Source organism: Pollicipes pollicipes, unplaced genomic scaffold (genome assembly GCF_011947565.3).
Source record: "Pollicipes pollicipes isolate AB1234 unplaced genomic scaffold, Ppol_2.1 Scaffold_7244;HRSCAF=8685_pilon_pilon_pilon, whole genome shotgun sequence".
NCBI lineage: Eukaryota > Metazoa > Arthropoda > Thecostraca > Pollicipedomorpha > Pollicipedidae > Pollicipes > Pollicipes pollicipes.
In genome coordinates this window covers 4,392-26,694 of record NW_023597043.1, presented here as the reverse complement: position 1 = coordinate 26,694, position 22,303 = coordinate 4,392, and the positions used below count along the sequence as shown (strand labels likewise).

The window sequence follows — 22,303 nt, the reverse complement described above, 5'->3', positions numbered from 1 at the left end:
CGACCATCTTCTCGGCCTGGACTCAATCGCTGTCGAGCGCTGTAAATCGAGCCGAGGTGAGACACAGCTCGCACCGACGCGGACTGGGAATCGCCGCACGTGTGGCGACGGTCTGACTCAGCGCTGTCGGCGCTGACTCTCTCCCAGGCCTTTCACCCGGTAGGAGTCGAAGAGTCGAGAGGTCAGGCGCCTGATCTGGTTCTCCCGCCCGGGCCACTCCCCGCAGCCGAAGTGCCAGTCACGCCGATCCATTGCCGCCACTCCCTGCCCCCTGTCCCCTCCCCCCCCCCCACCTGCCCGCGGTCCGCCCGTGCCGCGCCTCGCTGCGGGCGGCGCCCCCGCCTTTCATCCCGCGCGCCGGGGCGCCGACGGAAAAAGGGCGCAAGCGGCGCTGAAAAATGGCGCGAACCGCGCCATCCGCGCGACTATGGATGGCGCAGCGCGGCCAGCTGACGCGCGCGATTGAGACGTCGGCGGCGCGGTCGCTGATGAATCGCGCGTCGGAGCGCTGCCAGATCGCAGCGGGCGGGGCTGCCAGATGGCGCGGTCGGCGGGCGGCGCGGGAGCGGGCGCGGCGCGGCAGCTAACTGCAGGCGGCGTGTCAGCGGCTAGCGATGACCTCGGGGCCTGTGGAAGTGTGTGCGCTACGCGATATGGGTCATATCGACCATATAGGTGACTCGGTTGTATGGAACTTGGAAGCGGAATGTACCATCAAGCTCGGGCAGGAGAAATGAACCACATCAGTCGGGCGGGTGGGATACAACACTCACCACACCAGGGACCCTTAGCATGTGTTTTTTGTGATGTCATATAAATCGCGCGAATGTTTGGCTTCCGGACAAAACCAACGTCAATTTATGTGACGCCGGCACACCTTGTGCATCCTGCAGCACCTCAGACCCCCAAAACAGAAGGTACGTCCAGCTACGCCTGACCACCAGCCTTAGCGCAGCCAGACTGTCTGAGTCGGCTCAGCTCTGAGCTGCCTGTGAGACCGCCGGCTGGTCAGCAGCTGCTCTGAGCTGCCTGCGAGACCGCCGACTGGTCAGCAGCTGCTCTGAGCTGCTTGGGAGACCGCCGACTGGTCAGCAGCGGCTCTGAGCTGCCTGCGAGACCGCCGGCTGGTCAGCAGCTGCTCTGAGCTGCCTGCGAGACCACCGACTGGTCGGCGGCTGCTCTGAGCTGCCCGCGAGACCGCCGGCTGGTCAGCAGCTGCTCTGGGCTGCCTGCGAGACCGCCGGCTGGTCAGCAGCTGCTCTGGGCTGCTTGTGAGACCGCCGTCTGTTCACCAGCTGCCTTGAACTGTTTGGGAGACCGCCGACTGTTCAGCAGCTGCTCAGCGCGAGCCCAATTTTGCTTTTTTGCGCGCAGTTTCGTTCTACATCTCAAGTGGAAGTGACATCAACATTTGTTTGCTCATTCCCACAGTCTGGCCGCGCATGAAGAGCCACAAGCTCCGAGCAGATCTGGAAAATGTAACTTCATCTCAAGCGTGACTGCGGACCCTCAAAGCCTCCGCCGCGCTCTTTGCGGCCCGGGCTCGCCGTTCGCTGTCGCGGCGGCCGCCATCGCAGGACGTCCTCTCGACAGAGGTGGCAGATGTGCGTGTCAACAGCTGACAAACAATCAGCTGACAAACAGCGTCCAGAGCCGAAGCGACATTAGCGTGAGGTGCCACACGTCTGCCGCTGTCCGCCACACGACGCGCGACGTCTGATGTCCCATATACCTCCGTCCGTTCACAACTGTTCGCTCCTCCAGCTGGCTTGGTTCGTCCCTTCTCACCGACTGGTTTTGGTTTTCCCTCCCACCGAGGGATTCACCATGCGGGGGGAGCTGACCATCTGGCGGCTCCCACGCCTCCCCCATTCCCGCAGCGCGCGGCATGCCGCCCATGTCCATCTGACAGCCGAGACGACGGCACGCCTTCTCGCGTGCGTCACAATACGCTGACACGATGCCGGCATACCCCTCCGCATGCTGACTCATGCTGCGCCTCGCCGCATGACGCAGGATCCATGCCCAGTCAGGCACGCGCGCGACGACGAGAGAGATCGCCATCTCCCGCGGACATTGAGTATTGTTCTGAGATATGGTTGGTATAGCATTCAAAGCCCAGAAGCACAAATACTTTTGCTGGGAAGTGCCTTCGAGTCACAGTTGAAATTATTATGATCGAGCGCCGCCATGTGGATAAGCTAATGCCACCTTTGCTTGCTTTTCGAACGCTTTCAAATTTGAACGTCTTCATCACGTGAAGTCACACTCAACAAGTTTCAGGCAGCATTCTTGTTTTCACGCTGATAATTCACAACATAATTGACCAAATGATGAATTGAATGAGCCCGATGTGAACTGCTTGCAGCTCATTCCGTTGCAAAGAAATTCATCTGCCATCATATTGAAAACCCGTCCTCATCCCTACAGCTACTGTTAGCGCCTCGTCCTCCTCTCCTGCTGCTAGCTTGGCGAGCTGACAGTGCTCACAGTACCATGGCGTGATGAATGGCAGCCATCCAGAACAGAGGAGCGAGTCTGCCCGAGACGCTGACCAATCGTGGATGTGCCGGCCGCGCGAGGAGAGCGAGGAGAGCGAGGATAGCGAGGAGAGCGAGGAGAGCGAGAAGAGCGAGGTGAGCGAGAAGAGCGAAGAGAGCGAAAAGAGCGAGAAGAGTGAAGAGAGCGAGGAGAGCGAGGAGAGCGAGAAGAGCGAGAAGAGCGAAGAGAGCGAGGAGAGCGAGGAGAGCGAGGAGAGCGAGGAGAGCGAGGAGAGCGCCGCTTCTGAGAGAAGCGTCTCATTCGTTTCTTTGGACGCCGGAACGGCCGCCGTCATGACCAACCCAGCGCTGTCCGTTCGGAACGCGAGGATGCAGAGCGCTCTGATGATGACACAATTCCGACAAAGGCGGCGCACGCACGGCGCGAGCGCGACCGCTGCTGCTCTAGCGCTGGCTGCAGGTGCTGGGGCACAGCGCGGCACCTGGCGTCTGTCACACGACCTCCGCAGCGCTGCCTGCCGCCGGCCCCAGCTATCGGCGGCCTGTCCCGCACGAGCGCAGCCCGCCGACGTGCACGTGACCTAGCCCAGCGCTTACGAGCCCGCCTGTAATGGGACCATCTGGCCGGCGACCCAAGTGGCGAGCGGACGCGGGGTGACGGAGATTATTTGGATTTCCCCTCCATGCAAGATGTGAGGAACAAGGCCAAGCAAGATCCATCCGCCAGAGTTTGTCCCTGCGAACGCTGGATCAACAAACGATACGAGACTGGGGCAAGCCCAGCCCGGCTCTAAAGAAGCCGCCAGAGCCAGAGCCAGAGCCAGAGCCAGAGCCCTTCCCGCCGCTCTATCGTCGAGAGGTGGCAGCCGTAAAACCCACAGCCATAGATACTTCACGGCGCCACAGGGGCGGTGCTAGCGGCAGTAGGTAACGCAGACGAAGGCTCGGAAGAGGTTAAGGCCCACCGCTTGTATGTGCGTGCGTGTGTGGTCACGAGCACTTGGCGGAAATTACACATATGTCCTCCCATCCTTCAACCGTCAAAAATGTCCTAGTGGCAAGTGTTCTGCTCCAGCCCCCCCCCCCCCTTCCACAGACTGTGCGCGCCTCTGGCGAAGAGGCCGCCGTTGCCGCCGCTGTGTCGTGCCCAGCCCCTGATTGGGACCAGACCGTGTCCGGGACGAGCGCCCTATGGAGGGAGGGAGGAGGGGGGAGGGAGCCGGACCGCCGCGTAATGGTCCGGAGGCGCGCCCCTTCTCAAGTCTCGAGTGACCCCGTCTATGGGCCATGCCAAAACCTTCCGACATTTTCTCGACAAATGACAATCAAACGCTCAAATCTATGTAAGTTTTCAGTGCATTAGCGAGGAACATTATTCGCATAGATAAGACGGTAGTATTAGACGTATTCCTCCGTATAATGAGAGGCTAATACTACTGAAACACCAGGAGAATGGCTCCTTGGAAAAACCAGGAGAATGGAGATGCAGTTTGGTTAATATTTTGGCACATGCCTTTATCGAAACAAAAGCAAAGCTTCTGCTTTTGTTTCGATAAAGGTATGTTGCCGAAATATCAACCAAACTATATCTCCATTGTCCTGGTTTTTCCAAAGAATAAGACTAATACTATCGTCTTATCTAAACGCTCGAGTCTTCCGATCGGTGGCGCAGTTGTGGCAACAGTTGTTTACATGACAATTACCCACGGTTGGACCCTGAGGTGTGGGTGGTTATTGCCATCTGGTCTTCGCATATTCCTTTCAGAAAATTGTTCCACCTGGTGTGCCATATTTTGACACTTCATTGGTGAGCTTGCCAGTGAACTTTTGCTGGGTTTGTCCTATAATTTTCACACTTTACACGGGTTTTTCCAAGAGCAGCTTGCTAGGTAGTGTCAGTGTTAAACTACGAAGTGTGTAACTACAAACAGAAATACGTTAATGTGCTTATATCTTGTAGCCACAGCGTGAACACATAGATTATTGACAAGATAACCAATGTGTTCTTGCTAACTCCATTTAAGTAGTACTTCTCGGCATATGAAGAGATTGTTCCACAATTGTATGAGGTTTTGAACTAAAATAGCCATGTTGAAGATCTTTCGGTGCTGCTCACAAGTATGCCCCGCTTAAGACCCAAACCCGTCTAGTTTCTGAGCTACACGCCCGCAAAATGGGGGAAAGGTATACTCAGGATAGTAGTTCAAAGCCACTTTGACATTCATGACGTCATAATAGCGTCATTCAAATCCTGCCATTCCATAAGCCACGCGGCGATCAAGGCTAATAAATTTTATCGTCGAGACGTTCACATCTGGCGTTTGTGAGCGTGATTTCCAGATATAACGGCCGTCAATTGGCTCTCAAGCAATGCTGTGCAAGCTACGGTGACGTAATCAAACCATCGTACATTGAGGAGCATAGTTATTAAGTGTAGAATTGCGCTGTCTAGAGAAGTCCTTTCCGCTTAAAAAGAATGCCAATAGCAAGCTTGTTTCATCATATCTGATTCATGCTTCCATATTTTCAAATATGAAACATTCCCTATAATGGTCGATCACTGTCAGCGTTAGAACTCTGAACTCACGTGGCGAGTCAGCCTGGACTTCAGGGCCCTGAAGGCCCTGAGGGCCTTCAAATACATGTTGACGCTGTAATAGTTCTGCAAAATTTGGGCTCAGTGCGGGACCTGTGGAAGCCAAAAACCAAAAAGTGGTGATTGCTCGTGACGTGAGTTTATTTCACAACGTAACTGTCAAACATAAGGCCCCAATAAAGATAGAAAAGGCGTTCGAAGTTGCGTTGGGTTGAAATTGTCTCTCGTCCAAGCTGTCTGCTTGTCTCGACGAACACAAAATTGAAAAAGAAAACCCTTTGCGAGAGCCAGTTCCTTTAACGCACCACCCATGGCCATCCAGTGTCGGGCAAGGGCAATGGCGGTAAACGCAGCTTCAGCTCGCCTGATAAAGCTCCTCTCCGATGTTTTCAGTCCAGCGGGACGAAGCAGCAACATTATTGTCACCGTGGACTGCTGCGACAAGGCCGCCCAGTGCTGGGTCGAGCCTTTCTAACCAGCTGCCGGCGGGGCAGGCGCGCCCAGCGCTGGATTGTACCTCTTCAGCCAGCTGTCGGTGGGGCAGGCGCGCCCAGCGCTGGATTGTACCTCTTCAGCCAGCTGCCAGCGAGGCAGGCGCGCCCAGCGCTGGATCGTACCTCTTCAGCCAGCTGCCGGCGGGGCAGGCGCGCATCGGAGTTTTGATCCTGCCCTAACCGAATAAAAAACGACATCCGTGCGGCTGGGCGTTCTAAACTGCCGGCTATTCCAGTCCGCAGCTAGAGTTCCGCAAGTGTATGGTGGGCAAGAAAATAATTATTTAGAAAAGCGCCCGCACCATATGCCAGTTTGCCTGCTCTTGAAACCAGATGCTATGAGGGTTTAAAGAGGCACCACCGAGATTCGAACTCGGGATCTCCTGTTTACTAGACAGGCGCTTTAACCAACTAAGCCATGGCGCCAACGATTCTATTAAAAAAGCCTTTGAGATCAATGCATGTTTGACATATAACTTACGAGACTACATGACTTTGTGCCCTGCACCAAGGTCGATCACTTTTGTCCTGTTGCAGGCAAGTCTCTAAAAAAGTCTCTAAAGCAGGTACTTAGTCCCTGTTCTCCTCTGCTCAGCTTTCTTTGTCATTTTTTCATTTTATCCGCCTAGAAGCCAGTGATTCATGGCCTTCGCGTAGGGCTTAGCGATCACCTTCAACTCAAAGAACACAATAACAGGCAACAAACATCACAAACGTGAGTTCTTCGGTCTCCGGTTCGGTACCAGCGATAGTCATTTTGACCCGAGATTGCTGAAGGATGAGTGACGAAGTTTTACGCATTAAGAGATCTGCTCACATCACCCATCTCGGCTTTTTGTGCGAATACGTCTGCATCATGGTTCCAGCACCAGCCTTCGAAGCAGTCGCAGGCCTGGACAATGTTACCCCCCGTGAGACTTGAAGCCATGTCCTGTGAACCTCCCACGCAGCCGAGCGCCGACACCGCGGCAGTCCTGCCGGTCAGCATCAGCACAGCGGGGCACTGGTGCCGCCTGGATGACCTCCCCGGAGCACCTCTCCGCTGAAGAGCCTCGGCGCTGTGAAGCAGCTAATCTGCCCTCACTGAGCCGGGGTTCCGACATCTGAATTAGCTCGTGAGAGACGGCCCCCTCCACGCCTCTTCACATTCCCAAGATGTGCTGTCCCTGAACACGAGCGGATAACCTGGAACGCCTATCTCTCGAAAATGGACCGCTCTTGTCCACATCACGACACTTTGTATGAGGACGCCGGCAGGGGGACTGCAGAACGGAGCCACAGACGTGTAACGCTGCCACTTCCGCCACCTGATGTTGCGTGGGAGGGATTGCAGGGGAGGGATTGCAAGAAGGCATTGGAGGAATGGGGATTGGGATGTATGCGAGGAGTTGTTGTACGTGAGCGCCCGAGCATCCGGCCGACAGCGTCAATATACCACGGGATTGGGCTAAGTGCTGTCCTATCTCTCGAGTGATCGACAAGAGGTTTCATTGATAATCGATCGCGGCATTCTCTGTGGTCTCGAAGGCCTCTGCAATGACATTTTTGCACCGATAGCGACAGAGTAGGGTCTCACCCGAGGCCTGTGAGCATCACGCACCGCGGAAGTGCATTGAAGGTGCACAAACATGCCGACAAACGCCCACCGTGACGTGGGGAAAGCTGGAAGCACTTGGCGGAGGTGGGACATTTACTGATCGTCAGATGGTGTTCAAAGTTTATGCAATTTTTGTTGTATCGTCACCTAGCCATCGGCTTTTGCTCGCTGCATGGCTGTAAGCAAACCTCATACCTCATATACAAGTCGACGATGACCTCATGCAGCAGTCCCATGCCAGCTCACACAAGTGGGTGATGCATCGGACGGCTATCAGCGGCATTTTGCGCCTCCCGTACTTCAGTGACGCACCATCGCCCGTATCAGGCACTGCACTAAGACAGTCATTCGTCTCCTTTGTTCACGGACGAGAAGGGTCCATTCAGGCACTGTGTGCACAGGATCGGAGCTGGGTGCTGTTGTCAGTTGACTTCTGGGCATGCAAGCTTTATTGCAAGTATCATAAGATACGGAGCATGCTGACAGAAACGTTTCTGTTTGGAACAAAGCGCTTCTTGGTGCGATTTTTCGTGAAACCAGACAAGATAGGGGCTTCAGATTCGATGTGCTAAAGAGGCACCACCGAGATTCGAACTCGGGATCTCCTGTTTACTAGACAGGCGCTTTAACCAACTAAGCCATGGCGCCGATACCATGCTCTTCGAAGGCTAAAACTTCCTCCAGATTTGATATATTACCTACGAGTCTATGCAGCGTTGCACCCTGCATCAGGGCTGAGCACTTCCGCCCTGGTACGGGCAGCGGCGGACCCGTGCTTTTCAGGTGGACCGGGCTGATTTTACAGACGATTCTTTCTTTAAGCGACCATGTGCTTCGTGCCGAACATGTGCGAGGAACGGTGAGCCATAGGTCAGTCCCTTCCATACATCACATGCGGCCCGAGCTGGGCGAGCCTTTGACTGAGATCGGCTCACCAGTCTCGCGCAAGGTCCGTCCCCTTCCACACAATACACGCGGCCCGAGCTGGGCGGGCCTTTGACTGAGATCGGTTCGCCAGTCTCGCACACGGCCAGCGTTACAGGATATCATGCTGGCAGTTATAAGCAGCCTTCTTCGCGTGCCACGTCCTAAGCGGAATGTTAGAATACTCGGCCCGTGTTATTAGACCCATTATTATTATTTTTATTTATTATTATCATTTTTAGACCTATTGCGGTGCCCCCCCCCCCCCCCCCAATCTTATGGTCGACAGTCAGTGTCTTAGTTCCCTATTTGTTGAGCCTTCCATGATACCATGTGGGTCCCAGTGTTTCTACGGCCGTGAAACACGCACGCAGCGCGAGTCGAGGGCTTTGATGGGTTTACTCAGACACAAATGCGCAGGATCCAACAGTAAGAAATCTCTTGGGCCCATCCATGAGCTGTGACATGGCTTTCTGAGAGCTTAGAGCCTGAGAATGGAGCGAACAATCAAAGAACTGAGAGTTCATAAAACGCGTTTGGATGTTATTGCTCCAGGAAGAAGGGTATCGTTTGACATCTCAAAGCTTGCTAACAACGCCTTTCCATGCAAAAATAAAAAAATCTAACATAAAAGTTCCTCCCGGCTGCTGCCTCCGGCCCCACAGGCGACCCACCTCCACAGTTTGCCGAGCGTCTTGCTGAGTTCAGCGTTGTGCAGCTGCGGGTACTGGTCTGCCAGCTTCTTCCTGGCCGCCTGCGCCCATACCATGAAGGCGTTCATGGGACGCTTCACGTGCGACCGGCCCCGCCCCGACGCTCTGCGGAAGGGGCGGACGCTGAGACGCGGCACGCATCACCACTTCACAAACAGGCAGGTCACGAGTACCGCCTCTTCACAAACACAGGCAGATCACGGACACCGCCACTTCACAGACGCAGGCAGATCACGGACACCGCCACTTCACAGACACAGGCAGATCACGGACACCGCCACTTCACAGACACAGGCAGATCACGGACACCGCCACTTCACAAACACAGGCAGGTCACGGACACCGCCACTTCACAGACACAGGTAGGTCACGGACACCGCCACTTCACAGACACAGGCAGCTCACGGGCACCGCCACTTCACAAACACAGGCAGGTCACGGACACCGCCACTTCACAGACACAGGCAGGTCACGGACACCGCCACTTCACAAACACAGGCAGGTCACGGACACCGCCACTTCACAGACACAGGCAGGTCACGGACACCGCCACTTCACAGACACAGGCACATCACGGGCACCGCCACTTCACAGACACAGGTAGGTCACGGACACCGCCACTTCACAGACACAGGCAGCTCACGGGCACCGCCACTTCACAAACACAGGCAGCTCACGGGCACCGCCACTTCACAAACACAGGTAGGTCACGGACACCGCCACTTCACAGACACAGGCAGCTCACGGGCACCGCCACTTCACAAACACAGGCAGCTCACGGGCACCGCCACTTCACAAACACAGGCAGCTCACGGGCACCGCCACTTCGCAAACACAGGCAGCTCACGGGCACCGCCACTTCGCAAACACAGGCAGGTCACGGACACCGCCACTTCGCAAACACAGGCAGGTCACGGACACCGCCACTTCACAAGCGCAGGCAGCGCGCGGGCGCCACCACTTCACAAACACCGACAGCTTACGAACGTTTAAGTTTACGAGCAACGTTAATTGAAGATTAAGTCATTCAAAACCATCACTAAAGCAGAGACTTTGTCGTTTGGCGCGCGCCACCAATTTGCAGATACTGTCACTACGCAGACATTCTGTGTTTACAAAACGCTTCTGCGTCACAAGCAAGCCGCCTTACAAAAATCGTCCGTTCTCAGGCATCGATAGTTTGCAAGCACCACCACTCCACAAGCATCGTCAAGTCACAACCACCATCTCTTCACAAGTATCGTCACGGTAAGAATACAGTTAGTTCACAGGCTAAAAGCGCCGTCAATTTACAACTACTGTCGGATCACAACCAAGCCACCTCTCAGTTTGCAAACACAAGGTGTTTCACATCACCAGGCGGTCACCAAAGCGTACCACACCTTGCCCTTATGAGCGTGAGAAGGAGCCGAGCTCTTTACGTGCTTACAACCATCTGATCACGCTCAGTTTCCACAAAATTTGCAACTCTTTTGGTACACTGTGCATGCATTATTTTTGTTGTTGATAGTGTTCACATTTCAAATACATTTCTTTCCAGTGGATCTCAACAAACCTTGGTGTACGCACCCACTAAAAGACTAAAAGCAATATGCTTGCAAAAGCACGGTAGTCATTTTCTAACTACTTCTCAAGCAACTGAGCAGAAACTGCGCAGTCTAGCCATCTGTGTCCTACAACCATAGGTGCCTCGTAAAGCTCGGTCTTAAAAATGGCAGCTATGACGCAACCTGCGCTAGGAATGTGCGGAACTAGAGGTCACCGCACCCAAGTCTAAAATGTACACCAGGCTCATCCAATGCACAGATAAAGCAGTCATTTGGTTAAATTTCAAGCGTGAAATTCTGGGAAAAGCTGCGAGCCGCACCACGTTGGATCAAGTATGGCCGACACCGCTGGTGCATCGGCTGCAGGCAAGCACAGAACACGTGGTTTGCTGATTTATCGCAACGCGCACCGTTGCTGTCCACATGGGAGAAACGCCATGTGCCGAGGCCTTTGCGTTGAAGGGCACTGCGCATTGACAAAGATCAGACTGGATTCGATTGAAGTAAACATTATTCTGAAATCAGGTACTACAGCCTGCCTCAAAGATTGGTATCTGCCAGAGTATTCAACGTTTTTGCATGTAGTTTTAATGCCATTTAAATTATCTCAAGATGCTTCACTGGAGGGCTTTTATGCAGAAAACAAACTGCGCAGAAGATGCAAAGGCAACAGTGTCTGAAACATTCCCTGTTACTAACAGCTATTCGGTGCGGAAATAAATCAAGAATGAATTTTGACAGGCTATAACAAAATCAAGGAGGTATGCGCAGGGTTCATCACGGCTCCACTAGATTATCAGCAATTACAGCCTTTTGTCCTCGTGTTGGTGCGGTTGGCCGTGCCCCGCGCGCGCTGACTACCATTATCGCCGATGACGGCACGGGTGATGCGACCGGAGCTACAGATACACAATCACGCGGCTGATTCAGCGCCGCTGTCACCCGGACGTGACATTCCCGGGGTCTATCGGACATGTGTCATGCAACACGGGCCGCTGTTGCTATAATACGGCTGCTACGAACTTATGAGTTATACACGATCTAGTCTAAGTTTCGGTCCTTTCTGTTCATGATTACAAGACATCGGATGAGCTTCAGCAATTTTGTTGGAAGTGGAGCAGCCACACACATGCGTGGAGTGGGATTACTAGATGTCGGCGCATCTGCATCTCAAACATCAAAAGTGGGGAATGGTGTGTATGGTGTGTATGGCGTTGCGTGACAAGAGTTGGCCGAAAATAACAGCTGCATCCTGAACACGTCCGCAAAGTTTGCTCTTGATAATATAGACATTGCATGTTGAAAGAGAATCATTTGGATCAATTTCGGAGCATGCAAGGGCTTGCGGCTCACACGTTCGCAGAGCACCAGCTCAGGATAGCCGCCGTGCTATGGCCTCACATGGCTCACCACCCACGATGGCACCAGAAACCACTCACGATGACACCAGAAACCACTCCCGATGACACCTGACACCACTCCCGATGACACCTGACACCACTCCCGATGACACCTGACACCACTCCCGATGACACCTGACACCACTCCCGATGACACCAGACATTCCTCCTGCTGACACCACACCATTGGTCAAGCGGGGAGGCAGGGAATACGCCGGGTCGGTGTTGTTGGTGATTATAATGTTGATTATAGGTCAGAATCCCTCGCTGGGTCGCGAATTGAGAAGGGGCGTGATATTGGGTAATTTGGACGGGCGGACATTGGGGAAGGGACATGACATCATGGCTACTGTGTTCAAATTTTCCATTGCGGAACTATAAGGGTGCGATTTGTTACCAAATGCCCGGGCGTTGAAGCTTCCTCGACTTGTGAATAGTTGGATCTTCCGAAAGATATCGCATATTTAACACGAAAACTAGCTAAGTCTATGCATAGTTACACTTGACAGCCAAACTCTATTGACAGCATAAGATAATCTCTGCAGCAGTTAGAAATAAACTAAACTGACACCATTTGGAAACCTCAGTGTAAACACAATGCCGCACGATTCTCGGCAGACCACGGTACGTGATCTCTGCTTTGAGACGCGGCGTACGTTAGCCAGCAACTTAGACACATATTTGTTCTCATGGTAATCACTTAATTAAGAGACAAGACGGCGGTACTCAACTGTGTGAAAAGCTCCTGACCTCAGATTTAGGAGCCGCCCCTCCGCCCGTCCCCACAGCCAGCACAGTTTCCTGTAACGTCCCATGTCAACAAGAGCGCCTGCATGTCGTGCAACACGAACTGACATGAAATCTTGCTGCGCCTCATCCGAGCACCCCACGCCACCAGCCAGCGGAGCACCCCAGCGCCGCGGGACGGTGGTATTGCGCCTCATCCGAACACCCCACACCACCAGCCAGCGGAGCACCCCAGCGCCGCGGGACGGCGGTATTGCGCCTCATCCGAGCACCCCACACCACCAGCCAGCGGAGCACCCCAGCGCCGCGGGACGGCGGCGTCCACGGCCGCCGGCCAGCACCGGGCCCGCCCGCGGCGCCGCCCACCGCAGTTACCCCCTTCCGGGAGTCGTTTGACTCCGGCGGCCGACGGGGCGCGACCGCCGCCAGTTTACACCTGCAGCGGGCGTAAACGCGCGCCGTTTTATGCGGCCGCCATTACTCAGGCGTCCGAGTGTTTGCGGCTGGATGACAGACGGCCGCCCGTCGGCTGCCGTCCGCCACTCCCCCGGTGGGCCGGAGGGGGAGGGGCCGCTGGGGGCACCTGCAGAGGGCGCCAGCGCCGCAGCCGACTGATGTCATCCTCCGGGTCACGTGCGGCTCACGTCACGTGACCAGGTGCGAGCGTCCTGGAAAACGCTGCATGGACTGTTGGCACGCCTGTGCGAATCGGCGCACGCTTGATATATGTCACGTGTCTGGCTGCTTTGGAGCCAGGCCCCAGCGCTCAGTAACATGGTATTCGTGGCAACACCATGCGATCATTCGGACCGACTTTAGTGCCAAACTGTGGCGTCACTCATAGTCATCCACCAATCAGATCGGACCAGACCAAACTGTGACCTCAATCATAGTCATCCACGGATCACATCGGACCAGACCAAATCACATTGAACCGGTCCGGACCGGTCCGGATCGGATCGGATCGGATCGGATCGGATCGGATCGGTCTCACCGATCCAATCGTCCGCCGCTCCCAGCCCTGTTTTGAACAATTTCAACACCACGCGATATTTGACCGGGCGACATACAGCGCACAATGAATGACCTGTTTATGTTGGTCACTGAGGAAGATAAGATGCTGAAATGAACGGCGTGGGAAGAAACTGACCGTCGCCTGCGAGGTACCCACACAAGGTCTTGCAAGCACTATAATTGCTAAGTCAGTAGACTCAGGTCAGACGCAGTCGGGATCCGGGCAAAAACGAAATATCAGCAAGTCTGTCCATGTGTTAATGATATCCAGCAAACATTTGTGTTAATTTTCACCCACCACTCAAGAACCTTGTCCCAGACTTAACTGGGGCACGTGAGCAGACATGCTGATGTTTCGTTTTGCCAAGACCCCATCGTGTCTGCCCTTTCCCTTCCGCTACTTTACTACCATTTTTATCTACACTGTTGTCGGTAAGATAGGGCAATCTGAGTGGAAAAGTCAAGTATGGTGGGTTGTCCACTCGTTTTCAGCGGAGGCAGATGACGCGTCATGGAAGGGGCCAAGTCAGATGGTGCAATTAATGTCGTTCTACTGCTATTGCACGAAATGTTCGAAACAGGTGAGCGCTTAGTGAGCGGGCTAATTCGAGCTGCAGGTCGAGCTGGAGATGCAGCGAACCGGATTGACGCTGGGTGCGGCGTAGGATTTGAATTGGATTTGGATTGGGTTGGATTAAAGAATTTAACTTGGAGCTGGAATGGAACAGGTTGGAGCCGGAGTTACATGATATAGTCGAAAAAACACCAGCTTGCAGGGAGATCCTTTCCTCAAGTTATCTTAGACACGTCAGCATAACGCAATATAACACTTATGCGGCTATGCAGATCTGTAGTGATACAGTTATGTAGTTATGCAGCCTTCAACTCAAACGCAGCTTTCAATCACAGGTGAAGGACACTTAGCGACAGTCGGAGTTTCATCTGGATTCCCTGGTCCGAATCCAGCCCATGATATGTGACGTCGCCCGTCAACTCAGTGACGACACACGGCCATCAGAGGAGCTCAGACCGTCCAGCACACGGCCATCAGAGGAGCTCGGACCGTCCAGCACACGGTCGTCAGGGGAGCTCGGACCGTCCAGCACACGGCCATCAGAGGAGCTCGGACCGTCCAGCACGCGGCCATCAGAGGAGCTCGGACCGTCCAGCACACGGCCATCAGAGGAGCTCAGACAGTCTAGCACATGGCCACCAGAGGAGCTCGGACCGTCCAGCACACGGCCATCAGAGGAGCTCGGACCGTCCAGCACGCGGCCATCAGAGGAGCTCGGACCGTCCAGCACACGGCCATCAGAGGAGCTCAGACAGTCTAGCACACGGCCATCAGAGGAGCTCGGACCGTCCAGCACACGGCCATCAGAGGAGCTCAGACAGTCTAGCACACGGCCATCAGAGGAGCTCGGACCGTCCAGCACACGGCCATCAGAGGAGCTCAGACAGTCTAGCACACGGCCATCAGAGGAGCTCGGACCGTCCAGCACACGGCCATCAGAGGAGCTCAGACAGTCTAGCACACGGCCATCAGAGGAGCTCGGACCGTCCAGCACACGGCCATCAGAGGAGCTCAGACAGTCTAGCACACGGCCATCAGAGGAGCTCGGACCGTCCAGCACACGGTCATTAGAGAGGCTCGGACCATCCAGCACACGGTCTTAGAGGAGCTCGGACGAGTGTTGTAGAATTGCCCACTTTGGGAGTAAAGCAACACCCTACGATGAGAAAGTTCTCACTCCTTTTCTCCATATTTTATGTGATTTTCTCACTTATAGCTAGCAGCTGTTGTCTAACCACACATATCAAACCCCTATTTCTCTTTCAGAGGTTTTAAAATGTCATCCAAAACAGAGCTATCTTGAAACCAGTAAGCATAAACGAGGCTCCACAGAACCTGGACACCTATGGCTATATCTTGTCTCATCTACATCTGAATAATGTCCGTGTATACACAGAGCAAGAGCTTTAGATACCTTCAAGCAAGAGAGCCCCAGCGACTCCATCCGCTTGCATGCGTGTGTTTTTGTTTATTTTTAAAATATATCACAATCTATAGCTGTGTGCCAAATACGGGTGTTCCCGCATTCCCCTACTTTTTGGGTGACACCACGCAAACACGACGCCAAGAAAGCAAAGCCTGCTACAAACACCAACAAAGCCTGGTAGAGAATTTCACTTCACGCTTTTTTTTTGCTCCGAAGAAGCTTGTCCACTAAATTGCACTACTTCCGAAATATAGGAGTAAAAATTCAAGAAATGCCATCTAAATGAAATCTAAAAGATGAACGTTGCCATTTGAGCGCTCATTTTCACAGTGTTTTAGTCAAGTGGGTTGAGTACAAAATTGGACCACACAGTCCAAGTCTTTATACTTGTTTTACACTGCTTTTTTGTCTCATACGGATGTGGTACAAGGCCATTTTTTCTTCCATTTCGATAGTCTTTAAAGATGCCATCATGGCCAAAATTGTTAAACAGTTTCTCTGTAATATATTCCAACCGCAAACATGCACATATTTCATAGATATATTGCAATAATTCGCCAGCGACCCAAACATGCTTGATATGCACCCAAAAGTGAACAGTTCATATGGAATAAAGAAGACCATTTGAAGCAAGGAAATTACTTTTACCGCCATTTTTAACTTCTTAAACGCCTAGTTAGCCTTTTTTGGTTCATGGTGTGGTTCAGCAATGACAAATCTAAGTCATGCCAGCTTCACCACCTCCTGACGTTATAGTATCCTGCCTTGCACATCTTTGGGACAGATCTGGCACAGCTAATACAGAAGTGTTTGGTGGTGAAATTATGCCCTTTTGAAACTGTTTACTCGTGCAAAGCTCTTCTAGCATATTACGCATTTATATCTTATAGGTGGTTGGGCATGATTAATATCTTTATTTCGCGTGTAAGTTGGGCGACCCGGTCTGCCAGCAAACGATGCAGAGGATACTGACTCGTTGTTTGAGGGAGCAGAAAGAAGCCTGCCCTTAAAGAGCCAGGAAGTTCCTCCTGTGGGGCACCTTATTGCCAGCCGTACCTGCTTTCAAAACATAGTTGGTAACAAGATTCGACTATTTTCTGTTTAAATCTATCCACTTCTGTTCATAGAGCAAATCATGACGTCACAAGACTTGTAATCAAACTATTCTGTTTCAGCTGTTGACCATTTGCTCCAAATTTGTTGAAGTGGTCCCTCATGTCTACTTTCACAAGACATTGTCCAAAGCTGCCGTGGTTTGCTGTTTGGTAAATGACTGTGCTGTATATACGCACTATATTTTTAACACAGGAATGCTCTGAGCTGTATAGCAATTGCAATGTGAGGTAGATATAGGTGTTCAGCAAAGAGCCAGATCTTGCCATCTTGAGTGTGAAGCCAGCATCTCAGCCTTTTAGTCATTAAATGTGACTAACCAAACCCAAATGAATGCTTTCGCTGCGGTTGAAAGCGCAAGTAGATTTGGTTTTGTGGCTATCTACAAGTTATGCCACGTTTGGAGGAGAGATTGTGCTGTGAAGTATACCCACAATTACCCTTGACGGAGCCTAACCGTGACACCCGAATGAGTTATTCAAAGTGATTTAAATAGCTAGCGAACATTCCTGCCCTCTCAGTTGGCTCCTCGGTTTTGATTTGTGTGTTGTCGCCTTTTTTCTGACGTTAACAAGCGGACACATACGAACTCGACCAAAACGCGAGTTAAGACTAGCCAAAAATAAGCTTTATCATGTTTCTATCACAACTGCTGCTGTCAAGAAACAGATGAGATGAGTTAAGATGATATTCACTAAATGGGCTACTATGATTTAGGTTAGGTTGGTTACTTGCATGGTAAGTAGCAGTAGGAATTTTGCAAGGGTCAGTGACTCACAAATGTTGCTGTGATACAAATAGGTTGGACAAGATGATATGAGGTAAGGCTTCTTTAGGTTAGGCTGAGTTAGGTTACTGTCATCGAAGTGACAGACGTGTTTTGCAAGAAACAGCGTCATAGTATTTGTATTTCTGACCCCATATTAACAGAAACCAAAAGCATGTCTGTTGTTTGCTTGATTCGGTGATGTGTTCATGTGCAGGAGTGTTGTTTTGTATTAAAAATCCTGTGGAAAGGAAGTACAAAGTACAGCATCAAGGCATGTCCAGTGGTGTTGAATGGCTTTGAGTTCTCATTACACTTTCATAAAATTATTATCCCTTAATGTATTCTGTGTCAGTGTAATGACGTATGATGGAAAAACTGCCATGTTTTTGATATTACGCCCATGCCAGAGTGAAATGAATGCCGTTGCTTGCCTAAGCATCTCTCACTGACTCTGAGTCCCAACTTTTGTGACTTGAATTTTTCCCTCCTGTATGGTCTTTTCGCAATGGAATTTTTCACTCCCACCTTAGCTCAAAAGTGATTCTAGCTCACTGGCTCGGGGGCGAGGTACAGAGCAGACAGCCCGGCTCGTTTCACGCGCAGCTAGAGAGGGTGCCGCACGTCACGTCAACTAGGCCCAAAAATGTGGTCGGCAAAATTGCATGTGTAGGCCAGTTTGATTCTTGACAAATGGCAGCGATATTCGCAGACAATGCATAACATAAATGCAAGACATGTTTTTTTCTGTGATATGTGTTACAAAACTCAGATATATTGCAATGATGCACGGGTTTCGTGTTACATCCAAGAGATGATGAAACTTGGAAGCGCCATTTTCAGTTTGGGAAGAACTTTTTGAGCAAATTCAACCCCTTAAACAAGTCCTGACGACATCATGCAGCAAACTTTGTCCTAGTTAATTGATTGTTGCCACAGCCCATCATGTTTTCTGTGGCATAACACCAGGCTTGATATTGTTAACAATGTTATGGAGTCAGTATGAACAAGAAGTCCCCAAGAACAAGAAGTAAGCAGTCCCCAGAAGTTGATATGGAAAATTGGAAAATTAACCAATATCTAGGCGTGCCGTTTATATATTCTAAACGTCATTGTCTGCTGTATTTCCTCCAAATATACCCAGCTATTTCCACTAACTGCTCTCATTATTCTCAATGGAGTTGATATATATCTTCCTGATCTATTTTTGGATGGTAGGAAGCTTGCTCTGTTAAGATGGACACATTCGCCTCAAGAATTGCATTCGTTGTGCACCTCAGAAATTTAAGATGCTTATCCAAATTTCAATCACTGCTACGTGCAAACCATTGTCTGGTTCTGTGCTCGGTAGTCTTTACAAGAGGATTAACAAGCAATGCCAACACCAGAAAAACCATGCGTGCATTCATAATCAAAAAGAAGCTGTACATCACGGCTTTAAATAAAATAAATTTCACCAGCAACCTGTGCTGGGCCTTTACTGTTCAGAATAGCTAAAATCTCCTTGAATGAGTGGTGGTGTGGTTTTTTTTGCCATGCGTTCGATTTTTTTCAACAGCGTATGCCATAAAGGAACATAGAAACGATTGCAGCGGCCTTAGTTTCATGGACTTTTAAAATTTCCAAATGCAAGCAGCCTGTCTATGTGTATCTTAGCCTTCGGTTAATATTTGGGGGATGAACCAGGTCTGGCAGCATTCGGTCACAGCTTCAGCACGTGGATTGCTGTCAGCTTTGACAACATTTTGAAACTGCTAACATCCGATTTCAGTAGCGTTAACAGAGGCTAGAAGACAACGGTCAACGGACAGTGGACAACGAGCAGTGGACGACGGACAGCGGACGACGGGAAGTTGTCAGCAGACAGCGAACAACGGACATTGAACAACGGACAGCAGGTGACTGGAAGTGGACAGAGGACTGCGGACAACAACAGTGAACAGCAAACAGCGCATAACGGGGAGTGGGCAGAGGACAGAGGACGACGGGCAGTGGACAGATGACAGAGGACGACGGGCAGTGGACAGAGGACAGAGGACAACGGGCTGTGGGCAGTGGACAGAGGACGACGGGCAGTGGGCAGAGGACAGAGGACGACGGGCAGTGGACAGAGGACAGAGGACAACGGGCAGTGGGCAGAGGACAGAGGACGACGGGCAGTGGACAGAGGACAGAGGACAACGGGCAGTGGGCAGTGGACAGAGGACAGCAGGCAGCGGACCACTGACAGCAGTCACGACCGGGTCCAATGGTGCTCTGTTTTCGAGGTCTCCGGCTTGTTCCTCAATCGCTGTTGATTCGGCGGCATGGCTTGTTCACACCACGACATAACATGCCGACCGAGGTAAGCGAATACCGAAGTCGCCCACCCTAAGACCATGTCAAGGACCACAGACTGGTCGGAGGCGAGTCTATGGTCCTTGTCATGGTCCATATGAAACCACAGTGGCATCACGCGACGGATCCCAACGAAAATGTGTGGTGCACCACTCTCACATAAATTGCCTGTGTTCCTCTTGTCTGGCAGTGGTGACAGCATGCGTTCGGTTGGAACGACACTGACAACAGACATGCGTCTACCTAGCCGACGCATATCGACGTCAGCATCACCAAATCGATCAACATCAGCCTGCGAAGCGCGGTGTGCTTCAACGGAACACCCCGTACCACGTCACCCGCGTGAAGGAAATCATGCAGCTGAAGGGGTTTAACCTGCAGAATAATGTGTCTGAACTGCATGTGTACTGTGTGGGGAGCTCGGGCTTCTCCGGGCTGCTGTGATGTTCTCATTCCCACCAGCCCTTTGCTGTTTCAAGGAAGGGGATATAGAAGTCTGGGCTTCGAGATGGGGACGAAAAAGGGTGGGCACGAAGTAATACATCCTAGTGGTTTGAGACCCCATTTACACATGTCAAGCCCGAAACTCTGGAAGTGTATCATAACCAAGAGAATGAACGGCCACCAACAACAAACATGCCAACCGCTTCAAAGGAATCGCCGCAACTGTGGACATGCGTAACTCAACAGCTTGTCATGATTATCCAGTCTCTAGTTCAGTTAAAAACAGGCAATGAATGGCTGGCGCTCCGTGGCTGACCTATCTCACGTTTCTCGCATAAAGAAAAATGTGGAACAAAACCCGGGCTTCGTTTATGATAGGGCATATTTCATGACCATCGATAACCCAGTCCGTTCCAGCGCAACTCACACAAGACGCACAAATCACATGTTTGCTCATACTGTTGGCCCACGAATCGAGTGAATATTGCCCAGTACCCGAAGCTGCCGGAGCTCTTCAGACACCAGGCGAGCCTAGCAGAGCCCATCACGCCACAACACGCAACAGAGAGAGGACAGTTACACAGTCGTGGCGGCACCCCGGCGGCACCCCAGTGGCACCCCAGTGGCACCCCAGCGGCACCTCAGCGGCACCCCAGCGGCCCCCCAGAGGCCCCCCAGTGACACCCCAGCGGCACCCCGGCGGCACCCCAGTGGCACCCCAGCGGCACCTCAGCGGCACCCCAGCGGCATCCCAGTGGCACCCCGGCGGCACCCCAGTGGCACCCCAGCGGCACCCCAGCGGCACCCCGGCGGCACCCCAGCGGCACCTCAGCGACACTACAGCGGCACCTCAGCGGCACCCCAGCGGCACCTCAGCGGCACCCAAGCGCGCAGTAGATCAGCGGGTTTGAGAGAGCTGTCGTTTGGTGACACCTGACGGTCCATGGCAGCGCACAGGCCAGTGACGTACACGTCAGAGGGAGCAGAGGAGCATGCACAGGTGTAGGGTGTCAGCGCCACACAGCGCCTCTGGTGTTCGCATAGCGGAACACAGCTCAGCACAGCGGAACACCGCTCAGTGCAGCGGAGCACGACTCAGCACAGCGTAATACAGCTCAGCGCAGAGCCGTCCCAGCACAGCAGAACGGGATTCAACAGGGACAATACTCAGAACAGGATACAGCTCAACAAAAAGCATATCTTACAATACTGAAACACATCCGAGGATAGCAGAACGTCCAACGGACCCGAGCCCACACAACTGCATTACACGAGGTCCACGGGGGTGAGAGCCACGGGAAGCGGTCGGCACGTTGAGCTATTTTAATCGTTTCACAATATAAGATTGCACCAAAATCAGGCTGGACGCGAAAAAATTGCTAATGGCCCTGGTACCATTTGGTGAATGGTCCTGACCGCGCCCGGCTCTACTGGAGGGTACGGGGACGGGCGGTCACCCATCGCCTACCTATCAGGGCCCAAATGTCACGCCTACATCACAGCCTGCCCCAGCGCGAGAAACAGGAGACCAGTACAGCACAGCACAGCACAGCAGAATACGGCACGTGCTGCCGCACAACAGAACAGAAAACAGCGCGCGACGACGGGCCTCGGTCGCGGCCGCCACCTACCTGTTGAGCATGGGCACTAGGGTCCAGTCATACCCCTCCAGCACCTTGGAGACGGCCTCGTAGATGCCCTTGTCGCCGTCGTCGGTGGCCTCCTCCGTTGGCGCAGAAGCCATGGCGGCGCGCGACAATCGTGCGGCTCACGAGCGGCGGCGGTGCGCGGCGGTCGCCAGAGAGCGGCGATTGTAGCGTGTCACAATGGCCGGCTGTGGCGGACACTGGCCGTGCGTTGTTGACGTGGTGGCGTCGGTCAACCGCGCTTTGTGTCGCGATCGTGCGCAGAAGAACGCGCTCCTGTTCACTGCACGGCACTAAATAAAGACGGCCTTTCTCCCGTGCAGTTATTTATTGACCGTACGGCCGACCGGTGGACTCCGCCTCCCATCGCCCGTTGCCCAATCAGCAGCCAGTGCAGGCACGGAAAGAAATCGGTGGCAGAAGCGCGGTGCGGATTGGTTGGCGGGGGAACGGCAGCGACCAAT

The 22,303-nt window shown here is 52.8% G+C and overlaps 1 protein-coding gene and 2 non-coding genes across 3 annotated transcripts in view; all 3 read right to left on the bottom strand.

Moving 5' to 3' along the window:
* The window catches only part of LOC119110885 (transcription factor SOX-10), a 36,063-nt gene extending 13,977 nt beyond the window's left edge, over nt 1-22,086 (bottom strand). The window contains exons 1-2 of the mRNA XM_037234764.1: nt 21,825-22,086; nt 8,787-8,930 (exon numbers count right to left, since the gene is read on the bottom strand). Of these exons, the coding sequence (XP_037090659.1) occupies nt 8,787-8,930; nt 21,825-21,937 (257 nt within the window). The 5' untranslated portion in view covers nt 21,938-22,086. The remainder of the gene's footprint in view (nt 1-8,786; nt 8,931-21,824) is intronic.
* On the bottom strand, nt 5,944-6,017 carry TRNAT-AGU (transfer RNA threonine (anticodon AGU)). Its single transcript has one exon. It is a non-coding gene; the product is annotated as a tRNA-Thr (tRNA).
* On the bottom strand, nt 7,763-7,836 carry TRNAT-AGU (transfer RNA threonine (anticodon AGU)). Its single transcript has one exon. It is a non-coding gene; the product is annotated as a tRNA-Thr (tRNA).
* Nucleotides 22,087-22,303: the final 217 nt, after the last annotated feature.